The sequence below is a fragment of the Malaclemys terrapin genome, chromosome 10, assembly GCF_027887155.1.
Source record: "Malaclemys terrapin pileata isolate rMalTer1 chromosome 10, rMalTer1.hap1, whole genome shotgun sequence".
Classification (NCBI taxonomy): domain Eukaryota; kingdom Metazoa; phylum Chordata; order Testudines; family Emydidae; genus Malaclemys; species Malaclemys terrapin.
The window spans coordinates 9287118-9314799 of record NC_071514.1 but is presented as its reverse complement, the minus strand read 5'-3'; the positions used below and the strand labels follow the sequence as shown (position 1 = coordinate 9314799).

The window sequence follows — 27682 nt, the reverse complement described above, 5'->3', positions numbered from 1 at the left end:
TAGGTTGTATGCTGGCTAAATGCACTAACTGTTTTAGTGCACTGAACTTCTGCCTTCAAGTGCAGTGAACTAGAGTCCCAGCTGGGGACTTGCACTAAGAGTAAGGACAGCAGTAAGTTTCTGAATTTTAGTCATGCTGACTTGGTGGTATTTCTCACAGGCAAAGAGATGGATGGTCACCCCCTGGGGGAAAGGAAACTTCCGAGTTTTTCCATATCAGTGAAGCCAGGTGCACTTAGCTGATTCAAAAGTGAGCAAAGGCCAATGAATATATATATCCCGACATACAGGACTTTCCTAATGCCAGAGGCTACTGTAGTCATGGGTTTTACCAGGGAAGGTAACTCCTGGTAGCTAAAGGACAGCAGGGCAGATGCTTGGAACTTGATTCTGATACCTAGTTAAAAAAAAAGACTCCAGTGAAATAAATGAGACCCAGACAGAGAAAGCCAGGCAGATTCAAACCAGGTAGATTGAACTCCTTTGACTTCAATGAAGTTACACCAGTGATGCCTCTGAGTCTTCCACTCCTGAGTTTGGTGCACTGCCAAATAACCACCAGGATCGCACAGCACCTCAGAGGGCGAAAATGCATTTGTGCCAAGGGGCAATGAGGGGTCAGATGAGCTCATACATCATATATACAATTGCCTGGATGAGATTATGTATCACTGTCTTCAACTTCCTGTTGCCCTAGGCCAGTGGTTCTCAACCAAGGTACGCAGAGGTCTTCCAAGGGTATGTCAACTCACCTAGATATTTGCCTGATTTTACAACAGGCTACATAAAAAGCACTAGCGAAGGGATATAAACTAAAATTTCATACAATGACTTGTTTATACTCCTCTATCTACTATACACTGAAATGTTTGTACAATATTTATATTCCAATTGATTTTATAATTATATGGTAAAAACGAGAAAGTCAGCAATTTTGCAGTAATAGTGAGCTGTGACATTTTTATATTTTTATGTCTGATTTTGTAATCAAGTAGATTTTAAGTGAGGGAAACTTGAGGTACTCAAGACAAATCAGCCTCCATCGCTCGCCCGCGCTGCTTCTCGCCGCCCCCACTGACCCGGGACGGCGAACCGCGGCCAATGGGGGCCGCAATCGGCCGAACCTGCCGCGTCAGCAGGTAAATAAAACTGGCCCGGCCCGCCAGGGTGCTTACCCTGGCGAGCCGCGTGCCGAACGTTGCCGACCCCTGGTGTATTATCTGGTGAAATAAATACACTATGTAGTGGAATCAGTTTGCAGCATGCTTAGATACAGGTGAATTCTCTTTTTAGTGAAGTAGAATGAAAGTCAGTCCCACGTTTTTTCATTGCACTGTAATGTGTCTGTCAGTGAATCTCAGGGAAAAATCCTGGTCCCAGAGCACAGCCAGAGTATCCACACAAAGGGGGAAGAGAGAAATGGAATTGACACCCTCCCTCCAAAACTGGGAATCTATGCAGTTGCAGACCACAAGGCCTGTGTCTCCTCCAGCCTGCCTCCAAAAGCCCTGCACTCTGTAGTATGCCGTGGATGCAAACATGTTCACATGTTCCTAGAGTCTTGCCCGCCAGTCCCATACCATTTCCACTGCATCCAGGGCATTCCATGCTCCAGGGTTTTTCCCAAAGTGAAGTTGATCTGGGTAGGTGGGTGGGTGAGGAGAGAATTACCCTCATGTTAAGTCCCATTGTGAAGCTGTTTAGCATTTATACCTAAATGGCAACTGAAGACAAAACGTTATCAAAGCATCATGTGAAGGGATAGTAACACCTCTTAGCCCTAATCCATCACCTTGTATGATTAGCGTCCTCACAGGCCCTGTATGCGCAGGGTATTGTATTGTATCGTGCAAGGGAGTTGTCCAAGGCCACTCAGCAAGTCAATGCAGAGCCAAGATCAGAATTCAGGATTTCCTTCCTGACTCCCATCCTGCCCTAGGTTCTCCTCAGACCATGACGTGGGTGAGGGGACTGCTGGGAAGTCAGAATGTTTTAATGGCTGCACCTTGTCCCTCGTGAATTATTTCAGGGGGATTTTGTTCCTTTTGCTTTTGGAACGTAGTCAAAACTCAATTCCCTCTGAGCTCTAGGGAAGTTCAGATCCCGACCTTTACAGCTGCCTGAATATCTGCACTTGGCCAAAAGAAACTTTGGATCCAATCGGCCCTGAACGTTGGCCCTGGTTCTCTCCTAAGTAGCTTGAGCCCATCCTTAGAAATAAGCAGTAGGGAGCAAAGAATCTGGAGGCAGTTGGGGATGCCAATGTTTGAAGGTGAACGCTCCTTCGTGCAGATAGCGACACACCTGGACACTAAGAGCAGGGGGCAGCTTTTGCTTTTGCTAAAAGCACCTTTCTGCAAAATAATAATAATAATAACAACAACAATGGTCTTGGCCATAAAATGGGTACAGATGAGAGACCAAATACTACAGAGAATTATCCAAAGCAGAAGCTGAGAGGCGTTGGGGTGCCCCTGGGCTCTGGTGACTGAAATTTACCCCTCACGTATTGTGATGGCTGGGGGGTCTGTTGCCTTCCTCCTTCCTGCTCAGCGTTATTAGAGACACAAAGATGTTTCCAGCCACAAAGATGTTTGAGGGGGGAGGGATAGCTCAGTTGTTTGAGCATTGCCCTGCTAAACCCAGGGTTGTGAGTTCAGTCCTTGAGGGGGCCACTTAGGGATCTGGGGCAAAATCAGTACTTGGTCCTGCTAGTGAAGGCAGGGGGCTGGACTTGATGACCGTCAAGGTCCCTTCCAGTTCTAGGAGATAGAAAAATTAATGGAGATATCCTAATTTTTTCTTTTTTTTTCAGCCCAGACTAGGACTAACATCCAACCCTCTATGCTTTTTTTAAACTCTATGAGAGGGCTCATATCCCCCTCTGTTATGCCTCCTTGAGCCATGCCACACTCTGCCGACCCAACTGAGAACTGCTGGGCTGCCCCTGCCCAGAACCCCTCAACCTAGTGGGCAGCAGACATGAGGTTATCACTGGAGAGCCCTCAATTCTGGAACTCTCCCCCGCAACTGGTCTGATAAAGCCCAGAGTCCATTGACCTTTGATTATGTATCTACTTAGACCTCTGCTTCAGGGCTGTGAATCAGAGGTAGCTTAGCAGCTTAGGCATCGATCCCACAAAGACGTACACATGCTTAACTTTAAGCACATCCGTAGCCCTATTGAAAACAATGGGATTATTGACCTGTGCATAAGTCTTTGGAAGAATCGAGGCCTTAATTGGTGGAGCAGGAGCCCATGTGTGTTCAAGGGACTTGAAGTCTCACAACCCTGTGGCCACTTGTCACTGTGCTGCACACTGGCTGGAGTGTGCATTATATATATATATATAATGCCTTGCTGGCTAAATCTCTCAATATTCCTAAGGGCGTTTTCTCATTGAACCTTCCCAAAACTAGGGGCCTGGACTTGTGAAAGTCACTCTTAAATGATGAGTCCACTAATGTAGGCAGCCATTGGATTTTTTCATTGTTAAGCACAGTGGTACCTATAGTATTCTTGCCCTATCCCGACAGCCATAAATAATACCAGCTCAATACTTAATGATGACTTATTTATTATTTATTTGATGATTTATGTAGAGCCTATGGCCTTCACAACCATAATGATAACGATTCTAAAAGCAGACACAACATGAAAAGGAGGTGCATAAATAATTAAAAGCAGCCCTCCCTTCCTGAAAGAGAGCCGTGGAGCAGTGTTTTTCTTTCTTTAGTTCTCCTGCAAGTAAAAGGGCAAAGTGACACTGGTTAAATCTAGGCTTAGCAAGGGGATGATAATAAATAATAAATAATCATCAGAGCTACAGTAGCTCCTACCTAGGATTTTAAAGGGTGCATCTCAAAGAACAGGAAAGATCACAATTCCTATTTTACAGATGGAGAAACTGAGGCACAAAGAGGGGGAGTGGCATGCCCAAGGTCACCCTACAGAGTGGTGGCCAAGTTAGGAATAGAAGCTAAAACTCCTGAATCCCAGTCCAGTGATCTATCCGCTAGGCCACACTGTCTCCCTTTGTTGTCCAATGTCCAATACGCCCAGCAGAGGATACATAGCTGTACTATTAGTTCCCTCATGGCAGCAGTTGGGGACCCATGCTGATTTGTTTTTTCTTGTTGATAGCTGATAGGGCAAAAGTACCAGAGGTCCCTAGCACCAGCTGAGGGGATCAAGCACCCAGTAGGCAGAAGGGGACAGTATACATCTACAATTAGTCCTCCTCAAAATACCCAGCAGGCAGGCAAAGGACTGAGCTTCCATGATCCCTCCTTGGAGACAGGCAGGCAATGTGCCCCAAAGAGCTGGCTGTCCGACCTGTGTTCATTAATAATGTGTGATGCACCAGGGAGAGGTGTAAGAATGAGATTTGTGCTGGCCATGCAGAGAGGCCCATCGCACAATGGGCCTGTGTTCCTCAGGTAGCAGACTGGCCCAGCTTGCGTCCCTGAGCTCCACGCGTCATACCAAAGTAGGCCCCTCCTGAAACCTGACCCTCTTTCTCCAGTCCTATTCATCATACTGCAAGCTAAGGATAAGCACCCCACCAAAAAAACACACAGCCCGTTGGGTGCTGGAGGAGAGCAGCTTCAGAGCCTGTAGGAACTTCCCATTTGGGTCCCGATCTGCCAGCTCCTTCCCGTTGTGTAGGGCTGAATCCCTCACTGGGTGGGCCAGAAACATCAGCAGGATTTGGGCCTGTGTGAGCAGGGCACAGGGCCTGCCTACGAGTGATGTACTGTCGTTCCCTACTTCAGCAAAAAGGAGGTTGGAGTCCAACTTAATGAGGGCCAGATTCCAGGAGGAATTTATCCCTTCATGTTCATAGGCTGGTAACATATGTAGGGTCTCTGTTACTGGACACAAGCAAATCTGAATTAAATGATATAGCTCCAGATAGTGATTTCCAAGGGCTCAGTCAGTTTCCTCTCCCTTCTTTCCTTTTGCTCTTCCCGGCCTTTACTTTTTACCTAAATCTGAGTGCGTCTTTCAGTCACTTTCAGCAACTGACTTTTTCCTCTCAGCTTCATCTCATGCCCTTTCCCTTTCCCTTCCCCCTCTTCTCCTTCCGATTTTTCCTTTCAAGATTTCCGCTCTTCCTTTCCCCTCACCACTATCCCTCTATTCCCCTCTCCTGTCCAGTCCCCCTCACACCTGCTCTCAACTCCTACTGCTCCTGTCCTTCCTTCCTTGGTCCTGGCCTCTCATAGTCTCAAGTTCCTGTCTCCAGTCCCCAGCTGGCCCCTCTGGGTTTTCCCACCTCACCCAATTAATTAGCAATTTTCCAAACCAATTCTGGCCTCTGCAACTAGACAAATACAGAGGCAGTTGAAGTTACTCACAGCACCAGCAGGTAATTGAGCACAATTGTAACTGGGTTATTGCTAAACTAACTGATGTTTATGCAATACAAAAAATCTCAGGACAAGAACAGTGTGTCTCAGGGTGCCTTACCATTCAAATACAATAAAGACAGTGGGAAACATTTTCAGATTCTGATTTTAAAAACTGAAACAGATACAAACTTTCTAAATGTAAAGCAGAAGCAGATTCCCCAGTGACGGCACATTAATACATACTAAAATCTCAGTCTCCAATGTTTCCACAGGCATATTAAGGGGAAAACAAATAAATCAACAGACCTAGATTAGTCTAAATAGAATAGTCGGGGCAGCAAAAAATAAAACAAAACCCTAAAGATGATCTGGACCGTTACTAAGAACCATAAAAGCAAACAGAAGTGCTTCAAAATCAATACTGGTAAGCAACGAAGGCAATACCAAACTGGACTGACATGATAGAGACAACTACAGCCAGTGAGCACACTGACAGCCACATTTCTGAATGCTCCGCTTGCAAACACATACTGCAGAGCTTTCACAGAAAGGCAATGCAGAATGCATTGCCCAAATAAATCTATTAGTCTTTAAGGTGCCACCAGACTCCTTGTTGTTAATGCAGAATGCATGATCTTGGGTGGGAATCTCTAAAGCATTCATAGGAATTGCCATACTGGATCAGACCCAACACTAGGCTGACCAGATGTCCCAATTTTATCGGGACAGTCCCGATTTTGGGGTCTTTTTCTTATATAGGCTCCTATTACCTCTCACCCCCTGTCCCGATTTTTCACATTTGCTGTCTGGTCACCCTACCCAACACCCATCTAGTCAAGTAGCCTATCTCTGGCAGTACTTAGTGTTGTTCTAACTCTTCTCCCACTTCAGTTTGTCTGTCTGTCCCTCTGTGAAAAAATTAAAACAAAAAACAAAACAAAAAAACTCTTCTCCCACTGAGAGTTTTTCCTTTGACTTCAATGGAAGCAAAGACAGGCCAGTGCTAGCACATTTGAAAACCCTACCCTGTGTATTCAAGGCACTGGATAGATTCAGGAGATCTAGGTTCAATTTACAACTCTACCACAGATTCCCTGTGTCCTTGAGCAAGTCATTTAGCCTCCACGAGCTCAGTTTCACATCTGCGGAAATGGGGATATAATCGTGTTCCCCCGCTCCCACCCTTTGTCTATTTTCTCTTTTTAGGTTGTAAGATCTTCAGGGCAGGGACCGCCGCTCAGTATGGGTTTGTACGGTGGCTAGCACAATGGGCCCCTGAAGAAGACGAAGACGACAAAGACAAAGAAGAAACAGCCAGATTCCAAATTGCTAAATTCAACCAATCAGGAAGGATATACATACCATGTGATCTCGGCATCCCATCAAAACTGCTTGAATTGAAAAGATCAAATTCTCAACGAACTACTCACAACAAAATCTGCAAACCAAGAATTATTGGCAGAAATTCTTTGGGGAATGATTCCGAAAAGGTGATTGATGTGAGAAAGCCTGTTTGGAGACATACTGAGAATGCAAAAAGATGTGACATTTGACTGGAATAATTCCTGACAAACTGACAAGCCCACCGCCTCTTTACTCCCACAAATATGGAATAAATGAACGCCTCATGGCTGAGAATTACCCAGGTGTCGGGGGGCTGAAGCGCTAGATACGGAGAAAGAAAGTGCAGCCTTCCTGGCTGAAGAGGGTCAGTAGCACTGATTTCTAGCGGTAAACCAAAATCTGGCACCTGATTAAATATTAATAAACTGTCAGGGTCAAAAATCTTTGGCTCCTCTAGACTCAATCACTATTCAGCTCCACTTCTCAAGAGTTATTCAACTGGCATTACTCTTTCCTGTCCCTTTCCTCCCTCCTCCCCCACACCTTGTGAAGGGGAGATCAAATGATTACGTATTGTAAACGGCACCTTCCCGCCAGTGGTTGGTAACCAAATGAGATTTTTCTCTCCTCCACAGTAACTTGTATACATATTGTTATTTTTAGTGATCAACATGACTTGCTTGGAAGAAAAAGAATGACTGGGAAAGTGCGGTGGGTTAGCAAAGCTCGGCCACGTTTTCTGTAGGTTAGTATTATTGATTACTGACACCTAAGGGCCTGACACTTAATCAATAGACCTGATGACCCACATATGTGACATGGCCTGTAGGGGCTTCAGAAATAAGAACGAAACATGGCAGCTCCAACTGAAGCTTTTCATACAACTTTTTTTTTTTTTTTGGTAGGCAAAGCCATTTCTACTCAAATTACTGTCAGGGCGCAAACTGGTATCAGAGGGGTTTGTTCATTTTCCCCCCCTGCAACTGGAAGACCAGAGCATCAATAATTGTCACTGAAAAACTTTGGGGGGGGGGGAAATCTAGCTATGCACTACTGTTCAAGGAGCTGTGAAACCCAGAGGCCAGCTACTCAAAGACCTTAACCAGCCAAAAGAGAGAGAATTTTTGGCGTGTGATTCTAATTAGAGAAGGCCGAGAGGTATCTCACTAACTTACTATTAGTTGTCTGAGACCATCTGTAGGTTACTGGCCTGTCCCCTTAGCCCAGGAAGGTGGGAAACGGATTCATGCTCTTTACTCAGGGATTCAAATTTATTTCTTTCACATAAAATTAGTACAACACATCCATCATCTTTTCTCTCTAACTTGGGGTCTTCTGCAGGGGCTGTCTATTCCCTATGGCAGTGTTTCCCAAACTTGGGACGCCGCTTGTGTAGGGAAAGCCCCTGACGGGACGGGACGGTTTGTTTACCTGCCGCGTCCGCAGGTCCGGCCGATTGCGGCTCCTACTGGCCGCGGTTCGCTGCTCCAGGCCAATGGGACCTGCTGGAAGCGGCACAGGCCGAAGGACGTACTGGCCATTGCTTCCAGCGGCTCCCATTGGCCTGGAGCAGCGAACCACGTCCAGTGGGAAACGCGATCGGCCGGACCTGCGGAGGCAGCAGGTAAACAAACCGGCCCGCCAGGGACTTTCCCTACACAAGCAGCGTCCCAAGTTTGGGAAACGCTACTCTACGGGTTTTCCCTCTACAGGACATTTGCCTGAGAGTCACCCTGTTCCAGGGCCTGCCACAGGAGCCATACTGCTTCCTGTACCTCTCCCCCTTGGCCTAGCAACTTCCTGCTCCTGGCAGCTCTCTATCCCAAGTGAGCCACTTACTGGCTTTTATTATCACCTGATCAGCCTCAGCTGGGAGGTAGCTGATCCATCATAGGTGAGGATGGGCCCAGCTCTCCTTAAAGGGCCAGGCAGCCTGTAACAACTCATCTTTCTGTGGTATGACAGCACAGAAGGTATCACTCCCTGAAAGCAGAAGTTTGGCCTCAGCAAGGTGGAGTGGCCTCTGCCCTGCTATCTGGTTATCCACTGCACTGCACTGCACTTTCTCATGTGTCTGAGGAGGTCTCTCATGGGTATCAGGGCATGCTACAACATCACTTTATTTGCTGAGAAAGGTCTCACTATTAACTTCTTGGACACAGAATTGCTTCCACTCCACAGTGTGTGGGTTTACCAATGTCTTCAGAACTCAATGCTTCAGCATTGTCTAGCTCCTATATGTGTTGATTACTAGGTAAGATTAACTGGTCTGAAGAGCAATTTTCAAGTGTGCTTATTTCCTGGACATCAGCATCCTTTTTCACTTGTATCACTGCCACCTTATCCCAAGAACGCACTGTTCACACGATGGAGCTTTCTGAGGCTCTGGGGGAACATGCTTCCCAGCTGCCTTTCCTCTCCATTTGCACCTTTTTTACCCCTTTTCCATACATGATGCTTCCCCCACCATGCTGGGCAGGAGAGGTTCTGGCCCCAAACCTCTACAGGCTTTTGTTGCTCATTCCAAATCACAAAGAGCAAACCATGCATTTAACGCGGAACCAAAGAATTGCCAGAGAAAAGCAGATACCCAACTTATAAACTATCTACTGACACCAAGACTTCGCAGCAATTCATTGTTAAATTAAATGCCCTATGATAGCACCTAATCTTGAGATTGCAGTCAGTGGAAGACAATTGAAAGGTTGTTGACAAGTCCCTCCATAGCCTTGGTCTCAATGCCAGCTTTTGTGTAATGCTGGAAATATTTCAGTTCTAATAAAATCTTTGCTGACATGAGGGAAGTTGTTATTAGGTCAGTCAAGCATTCGTTCTCTAGTACATGTAAAGCACTGCAGTGTGTATTGTAGTGGGTGAATGAGATGGAAATTATGCATTGACTCTGAAAAACCTGACCTGGTGACCCATGAGCTATACCGTATGTGCCCACCATAACTTCTGCATGGGTGGTTGAAGCACTTGTGGCACTTTTCAGAAGGGGAGGGATGCTAAACTCCTGTGTGCTGGCCAAAGATGGGTAATTTCATTCTGTCCATCTACAATTTTCTCTGAACTTTTAACTGGATACAGTATTTTTCTGCACCATCTAAAATTATTGTATGTTGCTGCTATGAGCTGTTGCACAGCTGATCTGTTTCACCCCAAAGGTGGCTGCATTTTAATGACTGAGACAAGTCCATTATTCTTGGTCTGTAAATCCCTTGGAATCCGTCAGGATGTAATATACCACACACACGCATATATATCTGTCAAAAGGCAACCTCACTTGGAGTGCCCTCTTGTGGCAGACCGTAGCATGACATGCCCACTCAGGTCACCCAATAATTTCACTTTGAGCTTTCTTGTCTCAATACCACCCCTCCTGGGGGGCTGGTTAATTAGAACAATGTAGTCCAAACAGTCCATAACAAAAGTCCCAAACATGAGTCCATTTCTCACCCCCACGCAAGCAGACATTAAAATTCAAGACACCTCACCCCTTGGTGCCCCACATACCACACACTGGGACCTTTGACCAGGCCGGGACTCTGTCAGTCCTCCCCTGTCCTTGGACCAGAATAGCCTCTTCCAGCTGGAGTGCAACCCTGCTCTTCCTAGCAGGAACCCTCAGCCTCTCTGCTGGGAACCCCCTTACCAGGGGAGCATCCCTCACTCCCCCTCTCAGTTCAGCTCCTCCAGCCCTGGAGCAGTCATCGGATAAGCTCCTTTACAGCTCCCCTGCCTTCAGCCCCCTCCAGCCTTTGGCTCTGGCTCTCCAGCATAGAGCCAACAGGCACCTCCCTCTGCTGCGCCTCCTGCCTTCAGCACTCTCCAGTTCTGGCTCTCTGGCTTAGGGACACCAGCCAGCAAACCGCGCTTGCTGCTCCCTTGCCTTCAGCCCTCTCACACGAACCACCTTCTGCTTCCTTTCTTCCCTGGTAGCTCCAGGGGCCTAACCGGGGGGAGGGGAAGTAGGCCCCCCGCATAGCTCCTGACAACATGTCAGAAGGCTGCCCGGGCCAAATTTAAGTGAGTGGCATTGTGACTCCATGTTCCAGGACGCAACGCCAATTGCTCAAAGTTCGCCTGGATGGCCCCCTGTCATGACGAGGCCCACCAGAGCCCAATTTGAGTGGCATTGTGACCTGGCACACAGGGTCGTAATGCCCCTCAAATTGGGGTGGCCAGGCAGGAAACCTGGGCACCCTCCTTAACAAAATTCTGGTTGCGCCCCTGGACAGCTCTCAATTGCTCTTCCTGACTGAACCAGTCTGCTCTGACTCGCTGGGGCTCCCTCTCACTGGGTCATTCCCTGAGCCTTCATAGTCCCCAGGTGTTTGCCTTGCCCTCTTAAGTGGCCAAATTGAAGCATCTGCTCTGGCACATGGGAGCTGGATGGATCTACTTCATTTACTGGGGCCAGCCGGCCTGTGACAATATTATATATAGGTATATTTATTATACACACATGCCTTCATTCATGCATACATCCCTCTCCTCCCCTCCCCACCCCCCAATCCCCAACATCTGCCTACTTTTCTGTCTGCCCTTAGACTGCAAGTTCCTTGGGAAAGACCATCCATTCCTAAATGGCTAAAAAATACATAGCACATTGCGGGTACTACCGTAAACAAATTTAAAAAAGAATAATGCTTTAGGACATTGCTATACATCTTACAAAGATTTCTTCTTTCAGAGGTATCCAGCATTGCAAGCCTTCTGCACCAGATCAGGCCTGCTGCTGTCATTTCAGTGGTAGAACATCTGTTCTCCACTCCAGCTGGAGAAAATTCTGCATTATTTTAGTTTTCTGCTTCACCAAGTTATGCCACTTGGGGCAGCACAGGCTGGATGAAGTGATGGGGGATGGAACAATCTTCCTGCTATCTATTTAATGCCCCCAGGAACTTTCCTTCAGCCAGTGAAGCTATTAAAAATCACCATGGCCCTTTCTATGAACAATCACAGGGTCTGAATAGACAGTAGCTATTTATAGATAAGTCAGCCAGCGTTTGTGGTCTAACACTGCTCTACGCTCTCTGTTGCTTTCCAGAACTCACTGTATAAACTATTTCACTGTATAGGGTGGAGTTCTGGGACACTACCTTTAGTGCCAGACAAAAATTTGCGGATATATTGCATATACCTACAAAAGCAGCTATGTGCCATCCATTTTGTTTGGATGACACAGTCAGCATATTGAATTTTCAGACATTGCTGACCCTAGATGTCACTTTCATTCTGAAATCCTTGTCCACCTGCTCGGCTTTATAGCGCATCATACCACAGCACACTTAGCCCGCTAAGACCTGGTAACCACATAATTAATCTTAGCTATTTGTAAAGCACTCCTTGCCATGCTGTCTAGGCACCCCGACCAGGATCTGTCTGAATGCAGAAGTGTGAAAGAAGAGGACATGCTAACTGTGAATTCTATGGAGAACACAGTCGGAACTTTTTCCATCATGTTAGGAAACAAACTGACAGACAGAGCTGGTCAGAAAACAGATTTTCCATCCTGTGAAAAATTTTCAAGATTTCAAAAGGGGAAAAAAGCATCCCAAATTAGGACAAAAAAACAAAATTTCAAAAATGTTAACAAAATGAAATTCCAGGTCAGTCAAAACATTTCATTTTGATGTCAATGCTTTTTGAATTTTTTTTTTACTATAAACTAAAGTGAAATTTAAAAACAAAAAAATCAAAACTTTTCATTCAGAAAATATTAAAATGGGATGTTCTGACATTTTCTATTTGTTTTCACCCATTGCTGACACAATCAAAGGTAGAAAACACTAAGAGAGATCATAATTGAATCAAAACCCGTGATCTTGCTTCCAGGACTCATGTGGTACCTTACTCCATGTTACAGAAGTTACACTGGATCCAGTCAATAACTCTGAATGCTACAATATTTCCAAACAGTCAGATGCTCATTTTATAGGCCTGGGTGCAGGATTAAGCCATACAATTTGGGTGCCCAAGTTTGCAAACTTAGCTCCTCATACCATCATCAAAGCAGCTTTGGATTCAAAATGTAATTTCAAATTATTTCGCTTCTGGAATTTTTAATATACCGTGTAAGTGAAAAATACTCTTGGAAGCTGAGGGGGAAAGTTCATGTCCCCTTTTTCTAAGGTGAAGATTCATTTGCAGCAGGAACCCTAGAGCAAAGTGCAATATTGCCATCTACTGCTCATCCAGGAAAATGATGGCTCTTCATCTAACATATTTAACTGCAGATGAGATCAATGTTTCAGGACAAGGAATCTTTTAATCATAATGAAAATGTGATCTTGACTGATCTAAGGTTACATTACATTAATACAGTCTTCAAAGCTTTTTTAATAATACAATTAATGATTGTTGCCATACCATTAAGAGAATTAAAGACCAAAAAGCTTAAGGGGTATTGACCTATTCAGTTTCAGTTTTAAAAATAACCTCAAAGCAACATTGACTTTTCCCCCCAGTTCTTAAACTCCCAGATACATAATTCTTAGATGTGTTGTTCTGCCTGTGCGCATGGATATTACAATTTTAGTAAAGATTTGGATAAGCCAGCTGAGGGGATCTCCTTTCTGATTAGCTTCCCCTTTTTCTCTTGTGAACTGGGAGGTCAGGCTAGGACAGCTTATACTTCAATAAGGAGAACACAACGTTAATTAGGAAGGTCCCATCACAGTTTGCTGCAGAGACACTTACTTTCATTCTTGTGCTTCACAGAAGCACAGTGGCCTACTAATCCACCGCCCTGGATTCCCCAAATCCCAGGGTCTCATTCTTTTCCTTAACCTACTAGTTATTTAAAGCTTTGCAGCTTCGTTGCAAACAACTGGAAATCTTAAAGGACCTGAATAACGTCTGGGATATTTCCAGACTTACTCTTGTCTTCAGAGATCTCGTTCTTTCTGCACAAGTGACTCGGCCATTGATCCTAAATGGCATTCCTTAACTGGGGTGCAGTGCAAAGTGGCCCTACGTGTTACTGCACCAGCCTTTCAACCCTGCAAACCTGGGTTCAAGTCAGTTCTTCATTCCAAGTGTGAGGAGCATCGTAGTTGCTCCTTTGACGTCCCCCCACCAACCCCCCGACCCCCATCTCCATACAATGTGGCATGATTCACAACCATCAGTAGTTGGAGGTCAAAAGCTGGAATTTCAGGCCTGATGTGCATGGGCAAGGCCGGGGGGCATAGCATGGCACCTGCCTGCGGTGTAGCCAGTTTTAGCCAGTGTAAGCCCCAACATTCATTAAAATCTTTTATGTTTAGGAGGACTGGCATTTTTCCATGAAGCTTTATATCAACCGAGCGGCATTGAGGCTTTTGATGTGTTATGTGTACCGACTGGCAGCCCTGTGAATAAGGATAAGTGAATACAGGGTAAGGAATTTTGAATCAATGGCAGATATTGGCAGGGCTTCATATGGGAAAGTACAGATGGCTCAGGCTCCTGGATGCGACTCTTCTCCTGGGGGAGTTCTGTGCCAAAAAATTTACAATTCTGCACCAAAAAATTAAAAATTCTACTAAATTTTGCATATTTTATTTGTCAAAATAACACAATATAATCACGCTGGTTTCAGTTATTTAGGTAATTTATTTAAACTACAATACAATGGATAGATAATGGGAGTGGGGAGCATTGGAGGAAATCCCCTACCCCACCTTGCCTAATAGTAATGTAGCTAGGTTTGACCCTTTATTTCTAGTTATTAGTCAACAAATATATGCATCCATATGCTCAGTGTTACATCATAGGCAACTGAAAAGCAAGTGATTGGTAGGGAATCAAACTCAATTTATATTGGCTACTGACCATCTCCAGAAAGGTCAATAGCAAACAGTTCCTGGAGTACATTTTGATAAGAAATTTTTTCAGTCCAAAAATTTAAACCAGTTCTAATCACTAAAGCGCCATAAGCATTTATAAGGCCATACTATCCACTCTGGGCATGTAAGGGAGCCTTAAAACTTTTACACCTGTTTTATGCTCCTGGGGAAATTCACAAAGACAATGGGAACAATTCACTAAGCAGGGAGGCTGCTGGTACATTCTGCTATGCCTGAGGGGACAGCCTGCACCACACCTACCTCCTCAGAGACACCCCGAAGCCCTGCCCCTCCATGCTGAGTGTGTCACAATAGTGAGTGAGAGGGACAGTCTCTCTCTCTCTCTCTCTCATGCATGACTGCACACCACTTCTCTGTTGGCTGCTCCAGGTGCCCAAACCAACCTGCCTGTGCTGCCAGGGAGGGGTGCATGACTGTTCTTGCAGCTTCCCTTTGCTCCCCCATCAGAAGTCATTTTTCTGCGGGAAATCAAAGAAATCTGCAGGGGACATGAATTCTGCGGATGCACAGTGATGCAGAATTCCCCCAGGAGTAGACTCTGAATGCAGTACAAGGTGATGGAAGCAGAAGCACATTGAGAAAGGCAGATGAAACCAAGGGACCATGAAAAATCTATAACAATAATAATTAATGGAGATATCCCATCTCCTAGAACTGGAAGGGACCTTAAAAGGTCATTGAGTTGAGTCCAGCCCCCTGCCTTCACTAGCAGGACCAAGTACCGATTTTGCCCCAGATCCCCAAGTGGCCCCCTCAAGGATTGAACTCACAACCCTGGGTTTAGCAGGCCAACACTCAAACCACTGAGCTATCCCTTCCCCCCAAAACAAGACTCAACTCATGTCCTTACTGAATCACCTTATTGTCCTGGGTTTGAATTCATCTTTGGGATCTGGCAAAGTCACTTGTTTCTGAGTGGTTTGAGCATTGGCCTGCTAAACCCAGGGTTGTGAGTTCAATCCTTGAAGGGGCCTTAGCAATCTGGGGCAAAATTGGTCCTGCTATTGAAGGCAGGGGGCTGGACTCGAGGACCTTTTGGGGTCCCTTCCAGTTCTATGAGATAGGTATCTCTCCATATATATTTATTTATTTGATCTGAGTCACACAAATCCACTGTTCTGTGTACATACTCTAGTATCAAACCAACAGAACAAGGGGTTGTTTTACACTGGAGACCTTGAGTGACTGAGCACTGGCTTCCATTTCCAGGAACAGTGCCTTTTTCCCTTGATAAGGGTTGGAATTACAGGTTCCCCCAGTTGTCCAATGGGGCAGTATTGCCTTTTTTTATTCTGTGTTTGTACAGTGCCTAGCACAATGGGATCCCAGTATATAACTAGGGCTACTAGGTGCTTTAATAAAAACACAAAATAAATAAAAATTACATCCCCTTCAGACCCCACCGCTGAGAGAGAAGAGGGAAAATTACCTCCCTCATTCTCATCCCAGAGTGAGAGAGCTATTGGCCCAGCTTCTGAGTGACTAAGTCAGCACAAGCCTGTGGACAGGCAAAAATCATGGAGGCCCAAGAGACCATTGCATTGCTTGTGCCTAATTCTAGCTCTGTCTTTGGTACAACTCCATTTTCCCCATACATCAACATTCTCCTCCAAGGTGGCAATATTACCCCACGGGCCCCAGCTTATAGATAGAGAGCCTCACTTGGAAAGGGCAGCAGCATCCATCTACTGGAGGCCAAAAGTTCTTGGCTCTGGCCTCCCTCCCGTCTCCAGCATGGCAGCAGTGTACAATGCAATCCATTCGACTTCCTCCAAGAATATTTCCTACCTGTAGGTACTAGTGTCTTTGATGACTTAACTGCTCAGGCAGGACATGCTAAATATCATCGCTTACAGATGCTTCTGATGTCTACGGGGAGCAGGATCCTTTCCTGACCTTTTCCTCTTGCTATTTTGATAGTTTTGTTCGGTATTTCTCAGAGCTACTCCTCACCATTCCGTACACAAAAAGGAGGTCAAACAAGCAGAAGTGGCTTGTGCCAAAGGCTTCCGCCTCCTCCGAGCAAAGCATGAAAATGAAAATATTTGTACTTGTGACATGCAGCAAAGAGAGACAATACAAGCCTTTCACTCCAATTGATTTACCCACCAGCCATCTACGCAAACTAGGATGAAAGCAGCATTTCAGCCTGTGTTACAGCAGCTGGGCTCTGCAGGCAGCGCAAGAGAAAGAGAATCTTGGAGGTGGGGGGCGGGAGAAGGGGGGGGTGGAATTGGGAGGCTATTTCATATTGTGCAGTTTGGAGACTGAATTTGCTTTTGACACATCTGGGTTAAGATGGTTGGCTCTTTTGGTGACCGAGACAAAAAATTAAATGAAATAACTTGGAAAATTAGCCAGTCTAGATAATTGTTAGGAAGATGTATTTCTCCCCTCATTTCCCGAAGGTTCCCTGCAGTGAGCTTTCTGGACCTGCCGGGCATCCATATTCTCCAAAGGCAACCAATTCCGTTAAGTGGAGGTCAGTCCAGCTGACCAGAGGCTGCGTATGCCGATGAGGCATGCTCATTCCCTCCAGGTCACCAAACTTGAACATAGAGTGAATCAAAGGGATTGAGCTATTAACTTTCAAATCAAATGCCACTGGCAGTATATTTATTTACCTTAAAATATATTTACAGCATCAGATGTTACGATCACATCAAATGCAACATTTCTCAGCCAGGGTGATCCACTCAGGCAGAAAAAAAAGTTCAACTTTGTCTATGCACCAAAAGGATGGGAGAAAAGAATCTTTCTGGATGGAGATTATTGATCTTCTAAAAACGATACCTTCGTGTTAAATTAAAACCAGAAGAGATGGTTTGAAATAAGCTCACAACAGAAAAACTCAATAGAACAATGACAAAGGCTAAGGCAAACAGGTAATTAACCTGGGACTTTAGTATTAAATCGCAAAACAAGTGAAAACTAACAAAGAGGCTTGTAATGAAATTGTAGTTTTGTATTTAGTGCATTTAAATTATGTTGCATGATGTGTAACAGCGAAAGTATAAGGGACAAAATAAGCCAATAATTAACAATTAATTTTAGCCGGCAGCATTCTTGTTTACGCCGCTCAGCGTTGGGTTTGCTGAAAAGGATTTTCTACTTGGAAATATTCATTCCTTCTCTATCCACAGCATCATCAATATGTAAATATTGGCAGCGATCTTGTTAGGCAGACAAAGCTTGAAACTCTCTTTTCTTCTTCATCCATAGCAAAGGACACCAAAAGATGTGATTTCATGGCTTCATATTTAAACCATTCCAATTTGGTTATTGAGCTAAACGATCTGGTTTTCTTTTGGAACACACCTTACCTAGGAAAATGGGTCAGCACAAACCAATCACAATTAAAGAAGACACTCCGTTCTGAGTACAATATTGTACCTTTTATTTGGGAAGTAGCACAAGTTGAAGGTGAAATGTTTAGTCCCTAGTCCAGGTTCACCACTGACTCACCATGTGACCTTGGGGGTCTCCCCTCTCTGAGTCAACTGACCCATATGAAAAATGTATTTGCTGAACTCACAGGAGCTCAGTTTATGCTTCTAAATCTCCAAGATCCTTATATAACAAGGGCAACAAGAGCGCAAAGAATTATTCATTTTGGAATGTCTGCCTTAAATATTTGAAGATGATTGGGGAGAGAGGTGTAATAATCAACAGTCAATACATCCACCAGAACACTGATGTTTCACTATTCATCCATTTAATTATATTATTCTGGTTACACAATATGTTTTTTCCTGATGGGATGGACACAAAAGAGGTTTAGTTGCAAAGGAAAAAATGTCATCAAGAGACCCATGTGACCCATCTTTGCTTTCTCATATAGAGTTCGGATTCATAGCATATTAGGGTAGTTACTATATTAAAGCAACTCAAACAACATTATTTTTATGACTTCTGAAGCTAAGGTTGAGGTGAGCAGAGAAGGATCAGGAACAGATATAATACTAAGGTCACTTGTCAACCATATTAGACTACTGATCAGGTGAGAACTTTAGAGAGAGTAGACATGAGGCTCCAAAATATATTTTGTATCTGTCAATATCATCCACTGGTAGGCCTGAAAAAACTGTGAAGGGAGCAGTTATGAAAAACTTCAAACCAGGCTTCCTTCTTTAGGACATAGTCCAAGTATATTTTGTATTCAATCTGCCTCCATGATTTTACCTTAGGTTTATAGACATTGAAAGGACAAGTCTGTTCATTATCAAAAGACAAACTCAATAGCTATAACAGGGGTCGGCAACATATTTACCTCCTGACATGGCAGGTTCGGCCGATCGCAGCCCCCACTGGCCGCGGTTTGCCATCTCAGGCCAATGGGGGCGGCGGGAAGCAGTGTGGGCAAGGGATGTGCTGGCCGCAGCTTCCCGCTGCCCCCATTGGCCCGGGACGGCGAACCACGGCCAGTGGGGGCCGCGATCGGCCGAACCTGCTGTATCAGCAGATAAATAAACTGGCCCGGCCCACCAGGGTGCTTACCCTGGCGAGCCACGTGCCAAACGTTCCCGACCCCTGAGCTATAACAATCAAATTAGTAAATATGGAGATAGCCTCTTCTGTATCCTATTCATTCCTTCCCTATTCCAGTAATGCTGCTAAAAAGTTAGGTAAAACAGCCATGTTTGCATTCTTGACACTGTCATGTACAGGTCATGCCAGGCACAGTTGAAATTTTAAGCTGTACAATGGTGCCATCTTGTGGCAATACTAAATAAAACACTGGCACAGAACCAGATTTAATTTATTGTAACTGTGACAACTCTGGCCATAGAAGTAATGCACGGAAAATGGTTTATAGCTCCAAATTTCTTGGTATCCTGTTCAAACTTTACAGTGCATGCTCATCATTGGGACAACTGGGGATCTGTGTTATAAAGATACTGTGGGTATCACATCTTAGCTCGCACTACCCCAATAGGAAGGAGGACTGTATTCTGGAAAGCAGTGATTCTGAAAAGGATGTAGTGGTCCTGGGGAATAACCAGCTGATCATGCGCTTCCAGTGCAATTCCATAGCTAAGAGGGATAAAGTAATCCTTGGGTGTATAAACAAGGGAATATCAAGGAGGTGTGGATTGCCTCAGTCTACGGCATTAGTGAGACCATTTCTGGAACAGTGAGACCATTTCTAGTGCCAACACTTTGAAAACTGGAAAGGGTTCAGAAAAGAGCTACAAGTGATTTGAGGTCTGGAAAACCTGCCTTCCAGTGACAGACCTAAGATGCTCCATTTATTTCGCTTATCAAAGAGAAAGGAAAGAGGTGACTTGATGACAGGTTGTGAGTACCTACATGGAGAGAAGAAATCTGATAGTAAAGGGTTCTAATCTAGCCAAAAAGGCATAACGTGATCCACCACTGGAAGCGGAGGCTAGATAAACTCAAACTGGAAATAAGGTGCACATTTTTAAAAGTGATGGCAATTAACCATTAGAGCAATTTACCTTGGAATGTGGTGCATTCTCCATCACCTTAAGGCCTCAAATCAAGACTGGATGTCTTTCTAAAAGACATGCTCTATTTCAACCAGAAGTTATGGGCTCTATGCAGAAATCACCGGGTAGAAGTCTCTGGCCTGTGTCATGCAGGAGGTCAGACTAGATGATCATAGTGGTCTTCTCTGGCTTTAGAATCTATGATCTACATTTCAGATCCTTGATTTTGTTGGCATCCACCATGGGTATCTACCTAGATGACTCTGCTAATGCATATTTCAGAGGTTAACGGTTTTATTTCTGGGTGAATTTTTAGCCCCAACGTTCATAAGGACTAGCAGGAGGCAAATCCAGGGCAAATTTCACCTCAGATCTGCCAACAGTCCTGCCCTCACACACAGGGCCCTTTCTCTCCTCTCTCCCCTGAGCAGAAGCACTAACTGTGTTGTGATGAAGAAGATGTGGACACCATTGGGGTAGTCTAGTGGCCAAGATGAACATCAAAAAGTTTGGACGCTTAAACCAACTTCCAACCACTACCAAAGTGTTCTCTCTCTAAACCATTCAACTCTCCCTCATACAAAATGTTTTATTCCTGAGTGAAAGGTAAAGTTTGTGCAGGATGTTCTGTAATAAGAGGAAAGGTTTTTTTGCCTTAAAGGCACTGAGATGGGACTCAGGAGATGCAGGTTCTGTTTCTGCCACAGAAAGCATGTGTGACTTCATGTAGTCTGTCTGTGCCACAACTCAATAGCTGTAAAATAGAGATACTATTCCCCTACCTTTTTGAACTGTTGTGAGGATAAATCCATTACCGCATATGATGTGCTCAGACACTACAGTAATGAGTACTGTACAAAACCTATAAATAAACAAAAATTAGTTCAGTCCCATCGCTAGTTGAGATTATCAAACTCTTTGCATTTGTGATTGACAACAGAGCTCAACAAATGGGTCCAAAAATGAAAGACTGGCACATTAACCTAATGCAGCACCTAAGGCTTTTTTACAAAAACGGTTAAGACTAGCCAAGAATCAATTGCAGGTCTGAACTTCTAAATGCATCAGATACCTTAATGCACACAAAGGAGGTTAGTACTCAGACTGGGACATCCTTTAAGTCAGATGTCCTAAAAAGACTCCTTTTATAGTAGGTTCCACATCTCCTGTATTAGATATATTATTTATGGAGAGAGAGACAGAGACAGAGCATGCACACATGATGTGAGGGGAGGAAGCCTACTTCCTTATGTAGCATTTGTCATTGAGACAAATGCAGCCTGCAGCATGGCACCTTTGGTTCTGCTAACTTAGAACACCCAGCTGCGATGCTCTATTGTGTGTAAATAGTGGGCTAGTTTCCTGCTTCCTTTGTTTTCAATGTTTGTGTTTGGTCTCCTTCATTTGATGGGAAAGGCAGATGAGCCAAAAATGGGACCTCCTTAAATCACACAATCAGGAGGGGAAATGTTACCCAGGGTTAGCTGGCATTTTGTCTGTGGTTAGAGAAACTGCAGTGAGTTTACTAGTTTGGGAGCACTTGCTGGTCTGTCAACACGCAGAGAACTCTGTCCCATCAGAGTTGAACCTTGGCTCACCTTTAGGATATGCCCATTATCTCGTTATGCATTTCTCCTGAAAGGTGTATTACTTGGAGAGAAAGAAAATCCTTTCACATTTGAAAAAAAATCATCAAGGTACAACAGCTAGGAAACCAGTATGTGGATCATTGGGAACCAAAGAGGGAGAACAGAAATTCAACCTGGATATACTGACAACTTGATGTTTCCTGTTTGACTGCAAGAGCTCCTAGGTATGGAGTTAATTTCACTAAATTAGATGTCTCCCCACTCCACATATACTATATTGTCCATTCCTTTTATTCCAACATGACAAGTTCAAATAGGGCCCACCTGGTTTTATTTAAATATATTTAAGTTGACAGATATAATTAAGGCGAACCTAGGATCCACTCAGTGTGCTGGAACAATTCTGATCTGTTACAATGAGATTTAGAATACAGACTACCACATGCAAACATAGTTGTCATAGTGGACTAAAATGAAACATGGGATCAGCTGTCACAAAGATTACAGCTGCCTTTATTTTCTATTATGCCTTGGGCCAGCTATCATCCAACAGTTGATACAATGTTTTATAAAAGATGCCAGATGTACCCTACTTAGGTACAGAGAAACTAAGATGTGATGGATAAGGGCACCGTTTCCCAAGCGAATCCCCATTTCATACACTCATTGCACTGGGCCAGCCTACCCTCTACAGATCAGTCACATATGGATAGGCCAATCTTACTCTCGGAGATAGGCTAGCTTTGTCAGGGGTTGCTAAGCATGTCTGCCTCAGAATTATGGCTGGTTCAGTGATCAATATTTCACCTCTCATGGCAAATTAACATAATTTCCTATTACAGCACCAGTAGATAACTCCCTCTTTTGTAGAAGATGTCCAGAAAAGGTTGATTTCAATGGGACTGAAGTGCACTGTTGAACAGGGATCGATGTAAATACATGCTTAAGTGATATGTTAAATCAGGGTCTATGGGTGAAATCCACCCTTCCCTACACAAAACCAGTGTCAGGGCTTCATGTGGGGACCTATGGAGGGTGTGAAAAGGAAAGAATTCACCCCTGCAATCTGTGGACATGGTACAATGCAGCCCCCTCTAAGAATTCTGCATCGGTCCATGGACTGGAATAGATTCCTCTGCCCCTTCCATGACCCCTATGTGAGGACTGTAGGCCACTGGATCTGAGTATGTGTGGATCCAGACCCTACCCCAGGCTCACCACTACTCCCCTTAGAATCATAGAATATGAGGGTTGGAAGAGACCTCAGGAGGTCATCTAGTCCAACCCGCTGCTCAAAGCAGGACCAACCCCAACTAAATCATCCTTCCCCTTGCCTCTTGAGGATAGTTCAGAGCCCCCCTCCATGGCACCCAGGGATCCCAGAAGCACAGGCAGCCATGGGCAGGCTTCTCTGCATTCGGGTAAATTTTACCCTCAGAGAAGATTAGATCCATGACCATTGTTGAAAACCTTTAAGTGTCCAACCTTAAATGCAACATCCACTGTGGTGACATGGAACCCGGTGCACCCATTTGGTGCTGCAGTGGAGGCTGGTTGTAAAGGTAGAATTAAGCATGGCCTTGCATTGATTTATGTATTATAAATACATACATCAGTAAGTCAAGCTAGAACAGCACCACACTGACTGTGTGGGGAGGGACTGAAAGGTGAGGGTTTTTTTTTTAACCACACTAACTTGTGCAAGCTGGCGAGACACATTATCAATATATTTTCTTTTATTGTAAAGCATTAGGAATTGGTCCACATGAAATACAATACGTGAGATAAGCAATCCACACAAAGTTCCTGCAACTGTGCCTTAAATTATATACACAATGTGATCTCAGTGTCTAAACTTAAAGGCAATTTATGGCCTGTAGCTTTCTCTCTGTACCAAACTTCTGCGTTAATGTAGACCATGCGGGTTTTTTTGTCCCCATCCTCCCCTGTCCACTTTGTAGCTTAAGGCAGATTTTTCTGCTGGAAAAGCTCAGCTGAAAGAATTTCCAGATCAACTGTTCTTTTTGAAAGGGAGGTTACAGAGCCGTCATTCTGACACCAACCTGTGTTGCGGTATCTCCCTTGCTTAATACAGGATGTTGTGTCCATAGAAATAACTTCTTACATCAGTATCTACAAGTCACCTAATTACTCCTTTCTAGACATCTCATGCGATCCATTAAAATCTTTCCAAAGCAGGGAAATAACTAGGCTCGACTACTATTTAATTTCTTGGAAGGAAGCAAAAGAAAAGAACAATTAAAAGAACAATATTTTATTTTTATTTTGTAAAGATTCAGAATATTTACCTTGCAAAACCCTTGTAACTAATCTGGAGAAATCTCAGTGTGGTTAGAGATTCTGATTATTTTAGCCTTTTAGGACTGCACAGTGGATTTGCTCCTTGAGTGAGGCAATTAAGGCATCATTCGGAGATGCTTAGTCGTCTTGTCTTCAAGCAGGCCCATCATGCTTGCTCTTTTCCTCGATCCCTTACTTCGCTGCATATCAGCTGTACCTTGACTAAAGTCCTCCTCCTTGGGAACTTGCAGGTGTAATGTCCTTGCTTCTCCTGCTGTGTTATCTTTGTCGTCTCTGGCTTCTTGTGGCACTTTCCTAATATCGGGAATGCATTTGCCTCCCTGAAATTAGAACAGAGACACAAGGATCATCCTGGTATTATGAAAGGTACATACATACATACAGTGTAAAAGCTATGATGTGACCCTAATCCGAGATGCCCTTAGAAACAAGAGGGACCCCAAAACATAGCCATTTTGTTTCTATATAATAGATTCCTGATGCTCTGCATAAGTAGTTAGAACGGTCTGTATTAACAACAAACTGATTTAGTTCAAGTAATCGTTGGGTGGCAACCTAAAGGGGAGGAGTAAACACAATAACCATCGTTCCTAATTTTACTCTGTTTTGTTTCTGCCCCTCTCCTTATTTATTATAATGCTTCATTATTTTGATTTGTTTCCTTGAGTACATTTTATTGTGTTTATGGAGAACTGGTCCATTCAAATTGCCACGATTATTTTAGGCCACGATCCTGCAATGAAGTGTGCGGGGACAGACTCCCAATTTAAGCAATTAAAAAGAGGGCGTTCTAATTGCAAAGTGCTAAGCAACCTGGATACAGGTGTTGTAGCCACTCCACCTACTGTGTATGCAGGTCAGTTCAGAAAGCCACCGCAGACCTGTTATTTGAGCATTCCAGCTCTGTTAAACCCCTAGATCTCAGTGAGGAGCGAAATAAAAACTTTCACACCTTTCATCACCGAGCCCCCAGAGGAATTACAGATTAGCCATATAAATCAATGGCCCAGTGATAGCTCATCATCCATGGTTATCTGTGTCACTCTCCTATTTAGGCCCCCTAACTCACTAAGTAGGGACAACAGGTTTATGAAAAAGTGGATCATAAAATGACAAATTAATCACTGTACCTCATTCATCTGGCCTGCATCTAAGCGTCTGGGTTCATCATCCTGAGCTCTCTCTACATGACAGCCTCCTTCCTCCTCTGAAGCAGTCTGACGAACTGTGTTTTCTGAGGGCAAGGTCGTAATGAAAGAATGTCGGCACAACTTCCGTAGAAAGTTTATCAAAAAAAAAAAAATGCCTACAAGATGCTGTCCTAGTACAATTTCAATCCTTCTCCTCCAATTTCAACAATTAACCACCCAGCCCAGTAACAAAAAAGAACCTTGTGCAAAGGGAGGCAATACCACAAAAGATAAATACATAGGTTTGGTCAGAAGAGCCCCATTTTTTTGACAGCTGCATACACCTGAAATATTTGCAGGTCCATCTATCTGAATGTGCAAAAAACCCACACCTGACATTTTCACACACAACATTTTCTGTGTGTAAATATCGCATCATCTACCTGCACACAGATGCATCTGCTAGTGCTGTAGATGCAATCTGAACCGTTAGCCCTTTGTTTCCACGCCCGCACTTCTTGCCAGGTATAAATTACATCTGAAACAGTTTTTAATTATATTTGGCATTTCTGAGCCTCCACTATCTTGACATAAAGGGTCCTGATAGGCAACAGCAGCATGTCAGGCTAATTTGGGGGTGACTGTAAACTTGCCTCCTTTCTGATTATTTCCGAAGAATTGTAATGGATGAGACTGAAGCACGGTGTCTAATATTTCCAGTTACCCAAGAAATTAGCTCTGACTGAATCTGATTTTCTGACTATTAACTGGGGTAAAATGAGTGCGGAGAGACCAGAAAAATAAATTATTAACACTGCCCTTAAGCTGCCACTATCCTATTCCCAGACAGCGTTAAAATCTCAGAACGTTCCTCCATCGTCATGTGAATGGCTGCACTAAAATGTCATTGAAAACCTTTCTAGCCTTAGGTTGAAAGTTTGTTCCGCTAAATGGAATCCATTTCTCAGAGAGTTCACTGGTCTGTAAGTTGCCTTTTAGACAATAAAACGTACTTTGCATGATTCCCATGAAGCCTGCAAAGCAGTTATTTCCCACTGAATCTGCTTTCCTTTTCACTTGCAGTGCTGCTGGAGCCAGGACATTAGAGAGACAAGGTGGGGGAGGTTCTATCTTTTATTGGATTTCCGTTGGTGAGTGAGACAAGCTATGGAGCTTACACAGAGCTCTTCGTTAGGACCTGGACCAATAAAAGACAGTACCTCCCCCACCTTATCTTTTCGCATTCACTTTCTATTTGTAGACCTTACATACTTTCACTCAATTACTCTAGAACTGTTCATTTCAGAGCCTGATTGGTTCAGCAGCTAGGAGCCTGGCTGCATATTCATCTTAAATTTATTTTCACATTTCAGCCAGCCTCTGTAGGCAAATGCTATTGCTTCTCTGTTCCTGGAACTATTTGATATAAATTAACCTTGGCTGATTTTTCAACAAAAATTAAGTTCAAGTGAATATTTCCAGTTCCATGCACCAAAGAGCTTTCTTTTTATAGCTACACACTGATAACAATTCAACCCAAGTTGAAAAGAACATATCCATCTAAGTCTCCCTCTCACACATATCTAAAGATGTGTGCGTACCCAAGCCTACGTACCATTTCTGGTGTACAGAGTGGTGTAGTTCATCTGTGCTGCCACTAGATGCGGCTCTATAGCCTTGCAAAATGTAAAGTCTGATCTCAGGTTTGTGGGAACCATTCTGGAACACATATTGCTGTAAAAGCCCTACAACATTATATGACAAGAATTTATTCCCGACTCTCTGAAAAACTACATAGTATGCAGCAGAAAATCTGCACCGTTACAGCTATTAAATAGCTTTCTTCTGCAGTGCCCAGCGCTGTGGAAAGGGGGCAGAAGGGTTGTTCAAGACGACCAGAACAGGATGGGGAGCTCATTCATCTTGGTGGCTGTTGTCATATGTACCAACATTACTTGGTGATGCTGAGCTACATTGCCTCGTGCTGGCGGGATGCAGCAAGGGGGAAGGAGACACAGAAGAAATAGATCCGAAAGACATTCACGTCCTCAAATAAGTCTATAGAGATCCAAGCAAACATCTGTGTGCACGGTGCCGATATTAGATGAACCCAGCCTGGGGCAAAATCCTGGCCAAACTCTCCGATGGGGTCTGGTGATGAGAGGAAATGCAGTGGCTAAGCTGAGGACCCCCAAGCCATCCTGCTTGTATAGGGCAGAATATATCAGGGAAAGCATGGGGACAATTTCCTCTTCTGCTCACCCTGAAAGGAACAAGCCCCTCCTTAGGACCTGCTGCTGACTGTAGTAAGTGTATGGGCAGACTAGGGGCCTGCTGTACTCCCAAGCCATCTGAACCTTAGGTGCATTAACGAGATCCTCCTATGAGCTCTTAAGAAAACACCAGGAGTGTTTCCCACTCTGTTGCTGCCTGGGTGTTATTGTGGGGAAGGATAGGGAGGGGAGGAGAAGAAGCTCGGAAAAAGTAGGATTTTGCCCTTTATGAGGAACTTTGAATCCTACAGATGCACCCGATGGAGTGGATCTCTATGTTCTCCATGGATTGGATTAGTATCAAAGAGTGGCATAGGCAGCATATTTTAATGAAGTTATTCATGTTGTCCCTAAATCCTA

General features: G+C 44.2%; 1 protein-coding gene across 4 annotated transcripts in view; it reads right to left on the bottom strand.

Moving 5' to 3' along the window:
* LOC128844969 (protein FAM169B-like) overlaps nucleotides 1–27682 on the bottom strand; it is a 92138-nt gene that overhangs the window by 19430 nt on the left and 45026 nt on the right. For 2 of the 4 annotated variants that reach the window (XM_054043162.1, XM_054043161.1), the window contains 2 exons: nucleotides 25050–25153; nucleotides 23316–24239 (listed from right to left, as the gene is read on the bottom strand). In XM_054043162.1, coding sequence (XP_053899137.1) covers nucleotides 24015–24239; nucleotides 25050–25153 — 329 coding nt within the window. In that variant the 3' untranslated portion in view covers nucleotides 23316–24014. Of the gene's footprint in view, nucleotides 1–17552; nucleotides 17879–20790; nucleotides 20871–23315; nucleotides 24240–25049; nucleotides 25154–27682 lie in introns of those variants that run through there. The other 2 variants (XR_008446573.1, XR_008446574.1) reach the window with 2 other exon arrangements.